The sequence below is a fragment of the Hibiscus syriacus genome, unplaced genomic scaffold (genome assembly GCF_006381635.1).
Source record: "Hibiscus syriacus cultivar Baekdansim isolate YM2019G1 unplaced genomic scaffold, ASM638163v2 tig00111772_pilon, whole genome shotgun sequence".
Lineage (NCBI taxonomy): Eukaryota > Viridiplantae > Streptophyta > Magnoliopsida > Malvales > Malvaceae > Hibiscus > Hibiscus syriacus.
In genome coordinates, this window is record NW_024063173.1 from 89,620 (window position 1) to 109,481 (window position 19,862).

The 19,862-nt window shown below is 35.5% G+C and overlaps 1 protein-coding gene and 1 pseudogene across 1 annotated transcript; one reads left to right on the top strand and one right to left on the bottom strand.

Moving 5' to 3' along the window:
* The first annotated feature begins 11,401 nt into the window (after positions 1-11,401).
* On the top strand, positions 11,402-15,439 carry LOC120170134 (mitochondrial substrate carrier family protein B-like). Its single transcript, XM_039178141.1, has 6 exons — positions 11,402-11,772; positions 12,910-13,086; positions 13,246-13,395; positions 13,616-13,788; positions 13,880-13,947; positions 14,907-15,439. Exons 1-6 carry the CDS (start codon positions 11,542-11,544, stop codon positions 15,146-15,148), a joined length of 1,041 nt encoding a protein of 346 aa, XP_039034072.1. The 5' UTR covers positions 11,402-11,541; the 3' UTR covers positions 15,149-15,439.
* An 82-nt stretch (positions 15,440-15,521) lies between these two features.
* On the bottom strand, positions 15,522-18,777 carry LOC120170135 (annotated as a pseudogene).
* Positions 18,778-19,862: the final 1,085 nt, after the last annotated feature.

Sequence of the window (19,862 nt, forward strand, 5' to 3'; positions counted from 1 at the left end):
GATTAATTAGTGAAACAAACGAAGCATTGTTAAGGTCGCTGATGGGTATATGCATGGTGGACTTCGAAATTTATGATGAGTTGTATTTTTTTACCCAAAGTGTTGATTACAAGAAAGTTTTGATTTGTCGCATGTAATTGGCATTTGAAATTGAACTTGTCGAAATTATTTACTTCATATTTTCTTTCGGATTAACAACTCCATTAAGTTTACATTGAAAAATCTTGAAAAGAATTTATAGTCGACGGCAAGATTATATGAGAATACATCAAACCTTAAAAGTATCCGCCTCCTTTTTTTCTTTTAATTCACCAACTAAATATTAACGTGAATTTTTAAACCATACTAAACGAAAGTTGAGTCAACATTAAATTATTATTTTAACGATGCTTTTCGGACACGAACAAAAATCTACTCACCTATGAATAGAAATAATTTTAACGATGAGCTTTACAAGCTAAGTTGTACATATTCACTTTACTATATTTTATGCGATTCATAAATATAAGCATGCAAATCAAACATAAACATCTTAATTAACTTATTCATCAAAGTTTATAAACATCTTAATTAACTTATCCATCAAAGTTTATCAAGTAATTAATCATGCACATTCGTTATATGTTTACCTTTGAGAAGCCTTCATTCTTCCTGCAGATTTCCTCCAAGGGCATTGAGTTGCCTCCCGCTCTAGCTTCAAGGGATCATTCAAAGAGTGTTGAGATGCATTTGTTTCAGCAATAGGACTTTCTTCATTGCTTTTATGAGCGTCGAGATACCTTTGGCTTAGCACGGAGAATCCTCCATCACTTTTACCAAGGTGAAAATGTCCCTTCCCATCCACTAATACTTCTCTGATGAAGTCGAGTTACCTCTACATTGATCGAAAGTATTGAGATGTTCTCGTTCCTCCAAAATAAAGAGACTTTATTGGTAACTCTCTATCGACTGACCAAAAAGATTCAAGATACCTCTACTACAATTATAGGAATTTATTCATTGCCCTTTAGAGCATCGAGATGTTTCTGTTTTCCTTTTTGTCTTATTAGAATATCGAAAATCTTCTGTTGTATATGTATAGACATTAAAACAACTCCACCATATGTAAAAAATTTCTACTCCTGATTATTCATCATCGCCTTCTGATATGGAACCAGATCACCCGCAGTTGCCACTGGATTAAAGTCATGATTATCTCTCGAAGCAGTCTTCACGTCAAGGCTCGAAAACATACGACTGGCGAACTGCTTGAAATATGTCATCACATTGGTTCTTGAGAAGAGTCTAATTTAATAACAATAAAGGTCTTCTTCCTGTTGGTTTTTGGCAAAAGTCCCACATTGGTTGTGTATAAGGAGGAGGGGAAATTCTTTTGTTATAAATAAAGCCCTCCTCCTCCTTAGTTAATCATCCCACAAATATAAGCCTTCTTCTATTTTAAAGGCTATTTGTATTCTTTCTCTCTTTGTAATATTTCCTCTATTAGTGAAATATTTTGGTGTTCTCTTTTATGTCTATTTAATAGCTATTGTCGGGTATAGTTGTTGTCAATTATTGTCCTATTAAAATTACTTGTCTTGGTAGTTCTGTCTAAGGAAAGTGGGTTTTAAGAGGGACCATTGTGACCCCTCCTCTTTCCTGGGAATCTACCTTGGGGTGATTTTTAGTACAATCGTTTTCACACTAGTCACCTAGATAATAGTTTTCAAGGTGAATCTGTTATTGGTGGAAATTAACCCGAATTTCACAACAATTGGTATCAGCGCTCTTGGTTTATTTTAGTATGCTCTGTGGTTGCGGCTTAGGCTGATCTTCCACATCAGAAAATTTTCCTTGGGATAATTGACATTCTGCATTGGCAGCTATTAAATAGAATTTGTAGCAGAAATGGCAGACGCTTTTTCATCTTCAATTTTGGCAAGAAATGCTGTGACAAATGTTAGATTTGCAGTGGAGATTTTTGATGGCACCGGTCATTTCGGCATGTGGCAAAGCGAGGTTCTAGATGCCCTATTTCAGCAGGGTCTAGACATTGCTATTGAAGGAGAGAAACCAGATGATGTTGAGGAGAAAGAATGGAAGAGGATCAATAGAATTGCATGTGATACTATTCGATCGTGTCTTTCTAGAGAGCAGAAGTATGCATTTTCTAAGGAAACTTCTGCAAGTAAATTGTGGAAGGCACTTGAGGAGAAATTTTTGAAGAAAAGCGGTCAGAACAAACTCTACATGAAAAAGAGACTGTTCCGCTTCAACTATGTACCAGGTACCACTATGAATGATCACATTACTAGCTTTAATCAGCTGGTGACTGATATGATGAATATGGACGTGACTTTTGAAGACGAAGATCTGGCTCTGATGTTGATGGGATCACTTCCTAATGAGTTTGAGTATCTTGAAACTACTCTACTTCATGGGAAGGTTGATGTGTCTCTCAGTGAAGTAACTGCTGCCTTGTATAGTTATGAATTGAGAAAGAAAGACAAACAAGAAAACACAAGTGTCGAAGCAGAAGCTCTTGTTGTTAGAGACCGTTCCAAGAGTCAGAATAAAGGAAGCAGAGGGAGATCGAAGTCAAAGTTCAGATTGAGCAAAGATGAATGTGCCTTTTGTCGAGAAAAAGGGCATTGGAAGAAAGAATGTCCCAGGCTAAAGAATAAAGGCAAACCTGAAAGGGGGAAGGCTGTCTCAGAATCAAATGTGGTCGAGTATGATGATGGAGATTCAGATTTCGCATTCGCTGCTACGCCATCAACCAGCTGTTCCAGTTCATGGCTGTTAGATTCAGCTTGTAGCCACCATATGACCCCCAATAGAGAATGGTTCTTTGATTTTAAAGAACTAAAAGGTGGAATTGTCTACACAGCAAATAATTCCCCTCTTGACACACTTGGGATTGGTTCAATTCGCTTGAGGAATCAGGATGGATCAATCAGAACCTTAACAGGTGTCCATTATGTACCAGATTTAATGAGAAATCTCATCTCTGTGGGAACCTTAGAGTCAAAAGGTTTAGAAGTGAGGGCAAAAGATGGGATTATGAGGATTATCTCTGGTGCACTGGTGATAATGAAGGGAATCCGAAAAAGAAACAATGTGTATTACTTTCTGGGTAGTACAATTGTTGGGACAGCAGCAGTGGCAGCTTCTACTGATGAACAGGAGTCAGAAGCAACCAGGTTATGGCATATGCGCTTGGGGCATGTTGGTGAAAAATCCTTGAAATTACTGATAGATCAAGGATTATTGAAGGATGCTCGGGCTTGCAAATTAGCTTTTTGTGAGCATTGCATCAAAGGGAAGAAGACGAGGGTGAAATTTGGAACAGCAATCCATGATACTAAAGGTATTTTGGATTATGTTCATTCAGATGTATGGGGGCCTTCCAAGACAACTTCATTGGGAGGAACACACTATTATGTCACCTTTGTTGATGATTTTTCCCGGAGAGTTTGGGTGTATCCAATGAAGACAAAGGATGAGGTGCTAGGATTTTTCCTTAAATGGAAAAAGATGATGGAGACTCAAACAGGCAGAAAAATCAAACGTCTCCGTACAGACAATGGTGGAGAGTACAAAAATGATCCATTTCTGAAAGTCTGTGAAGAGGAAGGTATTGTTAGGCACTTCACTGTCAGAGGTACACCACAACAGAATGGAGTGGCAGAGCGTATGAACCGGACATTAGTGGAGAAGGTTCGGTGTATGTTGTCTAATGCTGGGTTAGGCAAAGAATTTTGGGATGAGGCTTTGGTCTATGCTTGTCACCTTGTCAACCGCTTACCATCGACTGCTATTGGTGGTAAAACACCATTAGAGAAATGATTTGGAGTACCTGCTACAGATTATGATTCCTTACATGTGTTTGGTTCCACTGCATACTACCATGTTAAGGAGTCAAAGCTGGATCCAAGAGCAAAGAAGGCGATTTTTATGGGGATCACCTCTGGTGTGAAAGGCTATCGTCTTTGGTGTCCAGAAACAAAGAAAATAATCTTCAGCAGGGATGTTACCTTTGATGAATCTACCATGTTGAGAAAGGTGACTTCAGAAAAATTGGAGCAGACAGATGGAACTCCCAAAAAGGTGGAGTTTGAAGGAAGCAAATTTGTCCCAACCAGTAAAGAAAATGATGTTGACTCTCCTATGGTAGAAGAAGAGTCAGATGAAGAAGAGGTTCAGACCCAAGAACCTCCACAGCAACATGAATCAATTGCACTCAGAAAGGGAAAGAGGACCATTAGACAACCTGCTCGTTATGCTGATATGGTCTCTTTTGCATCACCAATTGCAATTGATGACGTTCCTGCCACTTTTAATGAAGCAGTTCAAAGTTCAGAACATAAAAAGTGGAGGATTGCCATGAATGAAGAAATGCAATCCCTTCAAAAGAATCAGACGTGGAAACTAGCTAGTCTTCCGAAGGGAAAGAAGGCAATTGGGTGCAAGTGGGTATATGCAAAGAAAGATGGATTTCCTGACAAGAATAACATCCGCTACAAAGCAAGATTGGTGGCTAAAGGCTACGCTCAAACGGAGGGAGTTGATTATAATGAAGTATTTTCTCCAGTTGTAAAACATTCCTCCATCAGAATTTTGTTGGCTTTGGTAGCGCTGTTGGATTTGGAACTAGTTCAGATGGATGTAAAAACTGCATTTTTACATGGAGACATGGATGAGGAAATCTACATGACTCAGCCAGATGGATTCAAAGTTGCTGAAAAAGAAGAGATGGTGTGCAAATTAGAAAAATCGTTGTACGGATTGAAGCAATCTCCAAGGCAGTGGTACAAGCGATTTGACAAGTTTATGATAGGGCAGAAGTACACAAGAAGCAAATATGATCATTGTGTGTATTTACGCGAGCTAGAAGACGGATCCTATATATATCTTCTTCTTTATGTTGATGATATGCTGATAGCTTCCAGGAGTCAGACAGAAATTGCGAAACTAAAGACTCAATTGAACAGGGAGTTTGAGATGAAGGATCTTGGTGAAGCGAAGAAGATTCTAGGCATGGAGATATCAAGGGATAAGAAATTGGGGAGGCTTTGTTTGTCTCAGAAAGAATATCTGAGGAAGGTACTAAAACGTTTTGGCATAAATGAGATGTCAAAACCAGTTAGTACACCTCTTGCTCCTCATTTCAAGCTCGGTGCATCCATGTCACCTAAGGATGATGCAGAACGGGAATACATGTCAAAGGTTCCGTATACAAGTGCTGTTGGTAGCTTGATGTATGCAATGGTTTGTACGAGACCCGATATTTCACAGGCAATTGGGGTTGTGAGCAGGTATATGCATGATCCTGGAAAGGAGCATTGGCAAGCTGTGAAATGGATTCTGCGGCATATTCTGAACACCGTAGATGTTGGTTTGGTCTTTCAGCAGGACAAACAAGATGGTCAGTGTGTAGTTGGGTATTGTGATTCAGACTATGCAGGTGATTTGGACAAGCGTCGATCAACTACTGGTTATGTGTTTACATTTGCAAAGGCACCAGTCAGTTGGAAGTCCACCTTACAGTCAACAGTGGCTTTGTCTACTACATAAGCAGAGTATATGGCAGTTACAGAGGCTGTGAAGGAGGCAATTTGGCTTTAAGGGTTGCTTGGTGAATTGGGAATGGAACAAAAGCACATCAAAGTGCACTGTGACAATCAGAGTGCTATTCATTTAGCAAAGAACCAGGTTTACCATGCAAGGACGAAGCATATTGATGTTCGATATCACTTTGTACGAGAGATTCTAGAAGAAGGTGGAGTCATAATCCAGAAGATTCGGACCACTGAGAATCCTGCTGATATGTTGACAAAAGTGGTAACTGCGGTCAAGTTTAAACATTGTTTAGATTTGGTCAATATTGTTACAAATTAAAAGATTGTTTTTTTTAGAGATGTGTGTGGAATTTGCCAAGGTGGAGATTTGTTGGTTTTTGGCAAAAGTCCCACATTGGTTGTGTATAAGGAGGAGGGGAAATTCTTTTGTTATAAATAAAACCCTCCTCCTCCTTAGTTAATCATCCCACAAATATAAGCCTTCTTCTATTTTAAAGGCTATTTGTATTCTTTCTCTCTTTGTAATATTTCCTCTATTAGTGAAATATTTTGGTGTTCTCTTTTATGTCTATTTAATAGCTATTGTCGGGTATAGTTGTTGTCAATTATTGTCCTATTAAAATTACTTGTCTTGGTAGTTCTGTCTAAGGAAAGTGGGTTTTAAGAGGGACCATTGTGACCCCTCCTCTTTCCTGGGAATCTACCTTGGGGTGATTTTTAGTACAATTGTTTTCACACTAGTCACCTAGATAATAGTTTTCAAGGTGAATCTGTTATTGGTGGAAATTAACCCGAATTTCACAACACTTCCGCGAGTCTAGTGTTGTACCTCCTTTGGAAGTCACATCTTTCAAAGCTGTCCCTTTGGCTAAACCAATATAGAATTGCCTTGCTAACCAAGCCACCTGCAGCTGTCGATGAAGTGTGAGCCCCATGACCTTCGGAGTCTCTCGGGGACTTGAACTCGTAATTCGGATCCAAATCTCCATCAGCTCGATAATATTTTGCTCCAATGATTTTGCTGAAAATAGATTCAAACATTGTTAAGGCCAACATTTTCAGGAGTTAATGAAATTTTTTCTAGTTCTGGATGATTATGATTTACTTGTAACAAGTGAAATTGGCTGAGCTTTGGCAGGTGCCTTTCTATTTAATCAGAAGCGAACTTATGTTGTATCTCATACCATGAGAAGAAAGGTGGCCTAGTGGTTGTGTCATTTGTTAGCCTCCCTCGAGTCCTGCGTCCAAACCTCACTATTGCGTCTTTATATTATATTTTAGGGATTCTATATAATAGATAAACATTTTTCTTCTAAATGAAATATTAAAAAACAAGTAATTATAACTGAATCCCTAAGAGATCAATCAAGAAATGGTTATTATAAATCGTCCATATACAAATCTAACACTCATTTTCCATTAGCTTCTTATTTTCCAATGGTGAATAAAGGCGAACTCCCGGTGTCCAAGAAAGAGGAAGAAGAAGCAAATTTCTTGAGTTCGCTTCCCGTTGGTTTCTGGTTTCGGCCAGATGATGAACAACTGCTAAAGTTCTATTTGAAGAGAAAGATTCAGAATAGAAGACTTCCGCTAAACATCTTCAGGGATGTTGAGCTGTATAATTATGATCCAGAAACACTCACAGGTTGCTTTCTTTTACCTGTTCATTGAGTTCTTGAGTCTATGTGTTCTATCAATGTCTGTTTAATATTGGTACGATGTTTAATATTCATTTTATCTCTTGGTCGACAGAGTTGAATAACAACGTCTCCTCAAATGAATATGAAGGGTTGTTGGAATGGTGTATTTCTTTACTCTGAGAGAGCATAGATATGAAAATGGAATGGTGTCGCAGCGAGGTGCGGGTTACGGATTCTGGAAGTCAATAGGAAAAGTAAAGGAGATTGTATCTAGAGGAGAAAAGTTGGAACAAAAATGACTTTCGTCTTTTACAGAGGGAAACCGCATCAATGTGTCGAAACGGAATGGGTGATGCAGGAATTTGTCTTGAGCAATGCACCAAGCAAGACGAAGATTAAATAAAGAAAACATGCAGGTAATCTTTTGAAAATACGAAAAAACTTTCTAAAGATAAGTGGTATCTGAAACTTGTTTTATTTTTATCTTTATTCCCAGCTCCACGATTGGGTACTGTGCAGGTTGTAGAAGAAGTTGAATAACGGACAAAGGCTACCTGGTGAAGGCACAATTGTAGGTCAGAGTGGTCGACTGCTGGAAAATGAGGTTACACGTTTTGTTCAACCTCAAGAGTTTGGAGTTGGACCAAAAGACACCCGATCGATACTCTACTTTGGTGCTTAATAATGGTACAATCTTGCTGGAAAATGGGATGCCACCGATAATGTCAGTCCAAGTAACCAGACGCACTCCCTACGGATCCAACAGCAGTAGAATTCTGTGGACTATACTGACAATGAGTAGGAAACTTTAGTAAGGGAATACCTAGATATTCGTCAAAGGCTGAAATTGTGTCTATTCCATTTGAGTATTCTTTTGAAACTCGATAATTCTTAAATAAGATTTTGAATTTCAGATTTAAGTATTGGACATGTTACATGTACCCTTTGGTAAGACAGGACGACTGTTCCTGAACAATGAGGTTCAATTGGGGCAGCCCAATGAACTGGTGTCATCATTTCAGCTTTGGAAGTGGTGAACTAGGTTTGAAATTTAGCTTTGATGTTGGTTGGAGTGTTCAAACAGTTAATTCGTTCATCGATCGAATCGAATTTCTATGAACTAAATTAATTAAACTTTTTTTCTTTAACCGCTAATCGAACCGAATTTTTTGAAATATTAACCAAACCGAAAAAAAGTTCGGTTATTTTGGTCAGTTAACAAAATTGACTGATTTTTTTTTAATAATTTTTTAAATTAGATTAATTTAAATATAATAGAAGTAATTTTTTATTTTGGTTAAAATTTTAATTAGGTATTGATAGTTTAATGGGTTTAGTGTGGTTAAAAAATAATTAGGTCTTAATTCTTAATGAATTTGTACTTTAAATATTTATTTAAAGTATATAATATATTTTATATTTAATAATTTCGGTTAATTAACCGATTTCGAACTGAATTAAACGTTAACCGAATATTAAAAAAAATGTTAAATGTTCCCCTACCGAACTAATTCGATGATCAACTGAATTAATCGAACTAATTCAGTTTGGTTTGTTAATTCGGTTAAAACCAAAAAATGAACACCCCTAGATGTTGGAAGACAATATAGCCAAAGATTCAAATAGCGGTCGTTATATAACTACAACAACAACGTCCGAAATTGTTATTATAGAAAGTAGTGGTGTGAAGCGAAATCACATCAATAATAATAGATCGTGGCTGCAATTTAACGGATAAAAATCAATTGCAATAATAACAGACCGGTATTGACTCGTTATTCTATTTTAAAAAATCAACTCTTTTTTAAAAAGTCAAACTCATTTTAAAATTTACAAGTGCCACAATAACCACAATAGTATTCGTTGTCAACCTCAATCATGATAGCAGCATTGTTTCGAGCTCTTGTTTATTGCTTTCAAATATTGGCCTTGAACTTCAAACTTCCAAACATTTGTTATGCTATTTTATCTTTTTTTTTTCTTTTTTATCTCATGGAATTTAAATGTTCAATTAGGTCCACCATTGACATTATTTCATTCATAGATTTTAAAATATATTTTTATAATTTTTTATCAATAACATAATAAGACCTAAAAATATTTTAATCATTGAATCCATTAAGTGAACTTAATAGTCAAATTAAATATTATTTTTCTTAAATAATTCGAGTTAAAGTAAATGTGTTTATAGGGTGTATATATGTTGTCAATCAGTTGTGGATCTATAAATTGTTTTAAGGTGAAAACACATGCATTAATAACATTAAAATTTTGTATAGGGTATACAAAAATAAAATTTTAAAGTAGGCATAATCAATAAAAATAGATAACTAATTGGTGAAAAACTCGAACTTTAAGATAGGCACGAGACTAAAGGTGGAGCTGACACTATTTTCAATAAATTAAGAAAAAAATTCAACATATACTAAAATATATTTTTGATAACTAGAAATCATAACGTGACAAATTTATTGAGATGGAGTGTAATAAATTATACACTTTTACATGATTTATAGTACATTATTAAAATTAAATTTATAATAATATATAATATTGTAATGTAAATATTTAAAATATATTAAAATTTTGTGTTTAATATTTTAATAGGATAAGAAATACGTGTAAAAATATTATATATTAAATTTAATATAACCTAATTACTTTTAAAATTATAAAAAGAAAAATATAAGTGGACGATTGGGTCAGCTCTAGATGCCGCAGCTGATTTTCGTACCGTTGAAGAACAGTATAGAATGCGGTCGGGTAACAAAAAAAAACAACAACAACATTGTTTCCCTCGAGGAGTCCGCGTGGAAGTACCTGATTGGAGAAAAGTTGACCAACCTTGAAATCCAACGTTAACCCAAAGCAGCTGTCTCTCGCACGTTGTAAAAAATGAATCCAACTTGAAAGCATATTCGTTGACGAATATCCTACAGCTGTAATCATCACCTACCACCGTTACCATCATAATACATCATGAAATCCTTTTTTTTCATTGATTAGATTATAGTATTGATTTTATGTTTTGTTTTTAAATAAATATTTTTTAATTGTCTTATTTGGAAATTATATAAAAATATGTAAAGATAACAATAGTATTATAATTATATTAAATATTACTTGATGAAAGATTACTTTAGTAAACTGAAAGGTATTTTAATATTAAATAAGGCATAGTATCAAAATTAGTACCCAATATTTACCAAAATGTTTATTTTGATTTTTTTCATGAAGTATTTTAACCATCAACATTTTATTTTATGATAAAAAATTTTTAATATTTGACACAATAATCACTTTGGCCCTTATTCTTTTTTAGAGTATTTTGATCTTCAATGTTGTTATCTTAGGATAAAAAGACTCCTATTTTAGATCGTTGATCATGTGTTAACTGAAAAATTTTCATCCATAGAAGAGATTTTCTGTCCCAAAATGAAATGTTGGTGGTTAAAATACTACAAAAGAATAGGGACCAAAATGACCATTTTGATAAACAATGAGGACTACTTTTGGTAGTATGCCATTAAATAACATAATAAAAATCACTTATTTAAAATTCAAGTACAAATTTATTATAATTTAAGCAGAAATTATTTATCACTCAATTTATGAAAATTTTAACTAAATTAAAAATATATTATTTCATCCTAAAATGAGTCTGATAAAATCTAATTAATAATTAAGTACGATACCATTTTTTAATTACATCATTTATTTATATGTAAAGGTACACAAAATTGGTCTTATTATTAATTTTTAAAGAACACAGTTTATTGTTAATTTTTATGTATTAAACATTATTAAATGGGTTATTGTTTCAATAGAAATGAAAAACATAATATTTTTAAATCTTAAATTTTACATAATGAATTTTAAATTTTAAATATAAATATAAATCTTAAATCATGAAATTTTAAAATTTTAAGATCTTAGATATTAATATTATTATTTATCTAAGAAAAAACTTTATTATAAGTGTATGAGATAATAATTTATATTAAATATATTTTATTTTTGGAAAAATGTAAATAATGTAGATTTTAATGGAAAAAAGAAATTTTGACTTGATAAGAAAGTCAAATAGATCAACAGTTGTAAACAACGAAGGAGGTCGGTCTGGAGAGTCCGATGACAACTGATCCAACATTAAAACGACATCGTTCCACTCGACCATCACAGAACAGAATGAAACAAAGATTGAAACTTTTGTAAGAAGCATAAGAAGAAAAAAAGGCAAAGAAAAGAAAAATCTTAAAGATTCAAGCTTTGATATTTGTTCCTAATAAACTTTTAATCTCAAGTTAAGCTTGGTATCTGTTTCGGGTTTACATTCAGATATGCAAACAGAAGCAAGAGTTGGTGTAGTAAATCCAAGCCCTGGAGGAGGAAGAAGAGGAAACAATGGGGTTGAAACGACAAGCTTGAAACTTAAGCAGCAACAGCAAGAGTTATTACAAGCACAAAAACCCCAGATCGGTACTGTCTCTCAGTTGCTTGCTGGTGGGGTTGCTGGTGCTTTAAGCAAGACTTGCACCGCCCCTCTTGCTCGTCTTACCATTCTCTTTCAGGTTTTTTTTTTTTAGTTCATCTTTCTTAACACAGTTTGGGTGTCTTGAGTTGGTTTTGGGGTTAATTTTATTCTTGTTTTGATTTGTTTATTGGAGGAAAAAATGTGGGTTTGATGACATGTTTTGTTAGTATTATGGTGAAATTTGAATTAAAGGTTATAATTATGTGTAGAAACGGATGTATAATTTTATGTCAGTGGAACTTATAAAATTTGATGGACGAAAATATATTATTGATAGAAAATAGTTAAATTATAGGAGAATTTAAAATTTATAGGACTTCTGCCCTGGCAGCCCCCTCAGTCCATTCCTGATCATGTGAGATATTAATTTATGTTTTCTCAATCAATGGATGTGTATAGTGTAGCAGAAGTTATGTATTTGTAATTCATTGCTCAAATGGCGAAAGATTTTCTTAGTATTATGGTTAATTTTGAATTAAAGATGATAATTACTTACCAGGACGGATGTAAAATTTTATGTCATGGTGAACTTATAAAATTTTAAGGGTCAAAAATAGATTGTCAATGGAAAATGTAAAGATATACTTAAATTATACTAGAATTTGAAATTTTCGGGGGCAACTGCCCAGTGGCCCTGTCAGTCCATCCCTGATTATGTGAGATATTGGTTTATGTTTTTTCAATCAATGGGAGTGTATAGGGCAGCAGAAGTTATGTATTTGTAATTCATTGCTCAAATTTTATAGAGGAGTGTTTATGAACTCTGGAGACTAGTGCTGTCGAGGATTGAGAACATTGTCTACACCTTGTGTGTTTGAACCAATAGTATGAGATCGAAAATTACATATTATTAGTTGAGGTGAACCATGTGATGTGATATGGTAATGTCTATGCAATGAGCCTTCCATGCATGGATCCCACTAAAAATGTCGATATTCTCGATCCTCTATCTGTTGAGCCCTTGCTTTTGTTTCAGAACAAAATTAATTTTGTTCAATCTGTGTGGCTTGTGCTTGATATTATAATTCGTTCACCTTCTTGTTTTCATCTTTTTGTTGTTTAATTATGGCTTCATTAGTTTGCTTATTCTTTTGGTTCTCTCTTGTGTCTTGAAATGGTGTTCTCTCCTGAGTTGGCAACCACTGTGATAACCTTGTTTTTTGTTACCTTATAGGTGCAAGGTATGCACTCCGATGCTGCCACGATAAGAAAAGCTAGTATATGGCGTGAAGCATCACGCATTGTTGGTGAAGAAGGTTTTCGAGCCTTCTGGAAAGGAAATCTAGTTACAATCGCACATCGTCTACCATATTCTTCATTAAATTTCTATGCCTATGAGCAGTATAAGAAGGTTGGTACTGAAATTCTAGACATCATGCCTTTTACAGGACATTACCATCTGTATTTTATTAAATTTGCTTCTATCTGGATAAGATTTGATACTCTTTGACCTTCTCTAATTATTTTTGCATTTTTGTTCTAACATATTGATATTTATTCTCTGCTTCAGTTACTATATATGTTTCCAGGGCTGGAAAGTCATGGTAAAAGTATGAGTTCCGACCTTTGCATACATTTCGTAGGCGGTGGTTTGGCAGGAATTACTGCTGCATCTGCTACATATCCACTGGATCTTGTTAGAACACGTCTTGCAGCTCAGGTTAGATCATATGCCCTTTGCAAAATATTTTTCATGGCTTTAAGTACATAATTAGTTTGTAGACTTTATTGCTTTAAGTAGTTAAATGGTTTCTTTCATATTCACTTTTTTTGCTAACTGCTAGTATACACAACCGAGACACATGCATAGGTTCGTAGTTTACTGGTTCGTCTTTTGAGTTTTGTATTTAACCATCTATACTTTTCTTCTATATATACAGACGAATGTTACATACTACAGAGGCATTTGGCATGCTTTGCGAACTATTTGCAAAGATGAAGGGGGTTTGGGCCTTTACAAGGGACTCGGAACGACTCTTTTAGGTGTTGGACCCAGCATAGCGATTAGCTTTTCAGTATACGAGAGCTTGAGGTCTTTTTGGCAGGCACGCAGGTAATTAATCGTCTTGAACAATAAATTGTGTTTCCGGATGATCATTATTTCATAAAGCATACTTTCCTGAGCCAAATTAACTTTCTATTAGGCCACATGATTCAACTGTTCTGGTCAGTCTATCTTGTGGCAGTCTTTCCGGGATTGCATCATCGACAGGTGAGTGATCTTTTTACGAGCTCTGTTGGAAAACTTGATTGCATTTTTCAGAATTCTGGGTTTTATTTTTCTTCCCTTTACTGCATTGTTCTATTTTTCCTGAATAGCAGTAACACAGATATTCCCGTATTATGTTGCACAACATCTCTGTCTTAATACTTAAAACAATTGACTAAATTATTGGTCTAAGTGTGCCTAAAGATTCAGCTACTCTATGGTCGTTAATTAACAATATTCTTCTGGCAAATGGTTGAAATACTCGCATTTATTTGATCTAAAAGTGTCATTATCCAACTATAGAGGTTAATACTTTTAGCTTTTTACCATGCTTTTGATGCAGAGAAGCAGGTTGTGGTGCAAGCTCTGCATTAAAACCAGATTGAAACCTAGAGCCGAGATCACTCTCTCTTACTTTTATGATTGAATGTTCAATTATCGGGTTCTTAAACCATTGAAAATTTATTTCTCTTAAGCTAAAAAGATATGTTAAATCAATGACTTATTGCTGCAAAGTTCAGTCTTGGAATCCTATAGCAGCTAAACCATCAATTGCTTTCTCCCGGAATGGCCACCCACACGACATGACTTTTCTTGAAGAGTGCAGTATCGATTCAACATCATTACCGGGTATTGGTGATGTCGTTTGAGTTAAGGTTTTCTTGGTTGGCAGGGAAGTCTTTGTTTGAAAGCTTTTTTCAATGTTTAAATGACAAATATGTGAATAGCATGTTGTTTGTTTATCTATTTTTTGTGTGCAAGTACTTTGAAACTACTTTCCATAGCCGATTATCTCCAAAATTTGGGTTCTTCATGAACTTGACTCGTTCGGTAACATTATTTAACTGGTTCGTGTTTGTTGAGTACAACCGCTTTGTGATATTTTCTTCTACGAATTGCCTTAAAATGTGTGGGACAAACCAATGTGTGGCTCTTACCATTTGTGTTCTGTATAAATGCAGCAATATTTCCATTGGATCTCATTAGGCGTCGCAAACAACTGGAGGGAGCTGGTGGACGAGCCCGTGTTTACACAACAGGGCTTTTCGGCACATTTAAGCACATATTCAGAACCGAAGGCTTTCGTGGTTTATATAGAGGGATATTGCCCGAATATTACAAAGTGGTGCCTGGTGTTGGTATATGTTTCATGACTTACGAAACGTTGAAGATGGTTTTGGCGGATGTTAGCACAAAATTATAGTCCGTGGCAGCTGTTTGATCCACGGTCTGAATCGACTGGTTGGCGAAATTGGTTTATGTGATGGCACAAGCATCATTTAACCCCCATAGCACTTCTTGCAGTGGCAAGTTTTGTTATGCTACTGCTTAGAAATATATTTTTCCATGTAAACAGATAGATATTGTGACTTACATTTCAAGTGTAATCTAAGATGTCGTCGGCATACTTAAGGATTTGATATCGATGGCGGTCGTCTTTGAAAACCCTCTTCCCGGTTCGAGTTTTTACCTGATTGCAGGAAGGCATGTATCATTACATTTTATAACTTCAAATTTTAGTGATATTTCACCTTAAGGAAGAGACTTGCTTGTTTCATGAGTCTTTGGATTACATCTGCTGTAATTTTATCTGCCATTTGATCATTCTGTTTTTTACCATGAAAGTTACAGCAAGGTCAAATATATATATGTGTGTGTGTGTGTGTGTGAAACATATCTAATTACAAAACAATAAAGGCTAAAAACAAGTTGTTTTGAACCTGAAACATCATCTTTAACATGTATAGTCATGGAACCCTATGAAAATTTTGGGGAGAAGCTATTTCAATCTTCTGCCATGACTTCCAATACTCTTGACAAACTGAATCATCCATCGGCGTGGTTTTCACAATGGGAAGTTTCCGGTCAGGTGAATGTGGTCTAAGGTTCGACGTAAACCATATTTGTTGACGGCTGCGTTGGCAGCTCGAAACCCTCCACCATAGACAGGTGAAGCATCATGAGCAATCTGGTGAATGAAGAACTCACCAAGCTTGTTTTCGACATTTGATTTCCCTCCTTTCTTAGACGACGAAGAAGATGAAGAAGCTGCTGATGTAGATGCCCGGCTGCTCGAACTCGGCAATACTTCGGATTCGAGCCACATGTATGATAAAACTTGACAGATACCTTCCTCGACTTCGGGATTCAGATTTCGATATCCTGGAGTATATGTTGATGTAGAAAACAACATAAAAATGGAAGGAGTACTGAAAAAACTTGAGAAAGGAATGAGGATTGAATGCTTGCATTCTACCTTTGAGGCGTAACCAGCCACGCATCAACTCGTGGGTGAGAATCACCCCGGTTAGCAGCCTGCATATTCCGGTAAATATTACTGTCTAAACTTCGACAAGAGATAAACTAAATCGGAAAGAACATAAAGAAGAAATTCGATGGGATTTTACCTTGGAAGACCATAAAGAACCAAGATGGCAGTGACTTCACATTTCCTGGTCAGCTTCTGAGGCTGAGTTCTCATTCCGTTAAGATGTCGGCCTCCGATTCGCGGTCTCTTTAGTATTTGTAACAAAGCAAACAAAGACATCGTCGGACTTATGCCATCAACAAAGCAAACCAGTGGAATCAGTTTGGTCGACATACACTTGTAACTGTCTGCTCTTCAGACAGATATAAACCCCTTGTCTCAGGCATATGATGATAACCCTGGAAAGAACCAAATCCGAAACATCAGAGCCATTCCGTTAAACAAAAAAGGTGTAAAAAGAATTGAGCAAGGGTTCATAATTTTACATTCTTTTCTCCAACAATAGCTTCGTTAAGTGCTTGTCTTTCGACGAGAAGCATCGGAATTTGCTGGTCTAGTTTCATGTCCTTCATAATAGTCCCTAATGGCATGGTAAAGAGGCTGGCAATCACCAGTGTCCATGATTGCAGATTCCATGCATTCCAAGCACAAACTCCGGCCATCTTCAAGCAAATAATATCTTACGTTCCAAGACTTCATGAGACAAAATTGTTAAGAAAATCGGGGTTCCGAGGAGAAAACAAAACGATAACCGACAACAGCTATTGTTAGCAGAAAGTTTGAAACTTTAGCACACATAAAAAGAAACAGTTCCTAGAATCCATACCTCCAAACGCTCACAGCTACAGCAGCGAGCTGTATTGTCATGTTCATGTGATGGACAATATTTTTGGGGCCAAAATGGATGGCATCGATACTCGATTAGACCGAATGCATTCGTCGGAATCTGAGATTCGATGTAACCAAAAATAAGAATTTGATTCATAGAACTAATACGTCAAATGATATATTCCAGGAAGATTCTTACAAATTGAAAACAAACATCACATTTGGGATGCGTCAGTTCTTTGAAGCAAGTTTTGTGATATGGATCCCTCCCAGACAAAGAAAACTTGAATCACCACAAACAAAACACAAGTTCAGAACCATATGAAGAGCTATACAATATTTGTAACACCGAAGAAAAAAAGAAACGAATCGAACTACCTCGTGCTCGGTAATCGGATACCCGCAAGAACGGCAACGGAAGCAATTGGGATGAAAAAATGATCCCATGCATCCCAAGTAATTGCCGCATCCGATTTCACGGTGACAGCCAGCACATACTCTGCAAGTCATAGGCATCAACATATATGTCAACATGGAAGGTACCAAGCAATGGTTTCGGTATTTCAGCACTGCCCTTGCATGCACTTACATTCACGGCAAGTACTCGAAGAGGACAATATCGAATCCGAAAACGTCGTCCCGGAATCTGGTCATTCCATAGTCTCACATTGATTTACAACTATGATAAAAGCTATTTTACCTATATCCAGCAGGATGATACTGCAAAGTGCCACAAGGAGGATACTTAGATGGATTCAAGCCGCCATTATCAGCTCCCCTCAGTAAAGCTCCACCGTAATTATTGTCTCTCCGACATTCATTGTAACCTAAAAACACATAAAACCGAATCGGTATACGGAGATCTCGAGATTAAGAGAGAAAGAATCGAAGATTGATGAAGGTCATGTAGGATCAAATCATCAAACAAGTCATTCTAAAACTTACCATTAGGTTTTCCCATACCCTCGGATAAAGAAAGCGCGATTGCATGATCTAATTCCTCTTGTTCCTTCTTCTTCCGAGGACGATCATCCTATTGACATAAACATAAACTCGATCTCAATCAAAATATTTTTTTTTTCAAATAAAAGTTAGGGATTCAAATAGCAGTCCGCTATAGGAATATCAGCCGTTATATAACGGTAAAAGTATCTTCCGAAACCGTTATTGCACAATTACCGTAACTGCGATAAACATGTCACAACTGAAAACACAATCGCAACGGCAATTTAATTCAGTACACAAAAAACAATATAGGGTCGTATAAGTTACCTGCATCCTAACCGGTGGTCGAACAACCATGTTTTCTTCCCCTGCAAACTGAGGGTTATATGATCCGCCACGACGACCGCCGGAACCGGACTTGAAAAGCTTATTCAGCCACTTCAAAAGCCTCGATTTTCTCTCCGGGTACGAATCATTAAAGTCCCCTGTTTTTCCCATTGAAAAAAAAACTTCAATATACAATCAAAAGGTATATTATACTACCAAATGGAACCTACTCTAAAACAAACGAGAAGAAAACAAAGGGTGTATCAAAGAACTCGAGAAACTAAAAGCAATCCATACAAGGATGAGAGAGGTGGTTGACGTCGGATGGAGGAGGAGGAGGAGCCATGGGGTGTAGAATTTAAGAAGCGGCGGCCGGAATATGTGAAGGAAAGCGAGGGGGAGAGAGGGAAGAAGAAGGGTGGGAGAGAAAGCGAGGGGAGACGAAAGAAGCATTGTTAAAAGAAAGAGATTCTTGGCTTGAGAAAGTGGAAGGAATATTTTTCAGTGAACTTTCTTTTCTTGGTTGCAGAGATCAGGTGCAATGCTTTCGTTTTATTTGAAAGGATTTTTTTTTTTGCCGGGAAAAAGGTGGAGTTGACGGAAAATGACCCTCTAATTCTTATAATTTACATTATTGCCATCATTTTTGGGATGATGTAATTACGTGTGTATTCAATCGAATTAAATGGAGCGAAAAAATTTTGAGTTATTTGAGTTTATGAGTATCATTTTATCATTCAAACTTTATTAAAAGATTTTAAGATAAGTTTATAAAACTTTATTCAAGTTTTTATTCGAATTAAGTATATCATTTTATTTATTAACTTAGAGCTTTTAACAAACTGCTCTAAAAATTGTTGACAGCTTTAATTTATAATGTCATGATATTATTATTTTAATTTAAATAAATCCTCTAACTATATATATATATTATTTTTTGTATGCAATAATATTATTTAATAAATAAATTAGCATCTGAAATTATATAATATATTTATATTAATTTTTGAAAGAATGGATTTTAAGGACAAAATATTAATGTGACTACAGAGGATTAAAATAATTGGTGGGAAGAAAGCAGTTTCAAAAAGAGTTGCAATCAAAGGGTCAAACTTAATAAAATATAAAGTTGAGGAGCTAAAGTGAAAAAATAAATACTATTGTCAAAACAACAAATTGAAGTTATATAGATATTATGAAATGGTAGAGGAGCATATGGTCTAATTTTGTTAAAGTGTGAACCTAAAACGGAGAAGGAGTTGAAAAAACAATAAAATAATGTAAATTTGAGGGATTAAATTGCAAAAAAAAAAAGGATTTTTTTGGCTAAAAGGAGGAATTGAATGAATTAAGGTATTCTACTGTGGTTCAAATTTGTTAAGTATAGACTTAAAATTTATGAGGAATTGAAGAAAAAAAATTAGGAACCAAATTGTTAAAAAACAAATTATTTAGTTATAGATCAAGACTATGTCATTTTAATTTTTGATTTTTCATTTATTCAAGCTTTTAAAATACAAACTTGACTTGAGCTCGAAATCTAAATTAA

Bases quoted from the DNA above. Each gene is read 5' to 3' on its own strand.
- LOC120170134 (XM_039178141.1), top strand. From the start codon at position 11,542: ATGCAAACAGAAGCAAGAGTTGGTGTAGTAAATCCAAGCCCTGGAGGA. The intron at 11,773-12,909 runs GTTTTTTTTTTT...GTTACCTTATAG, and splicing joins GTCTTACCATTCTCTTTCAG to GTGCAAGGTATGCACTCCGA. The intron at 13,396-13,615 runs GTTAGATCATAT...CTATATATACAG, and splicing joins GAACACGTCTTGCAGCTCAG to ACGAATGTTACATACTACAG.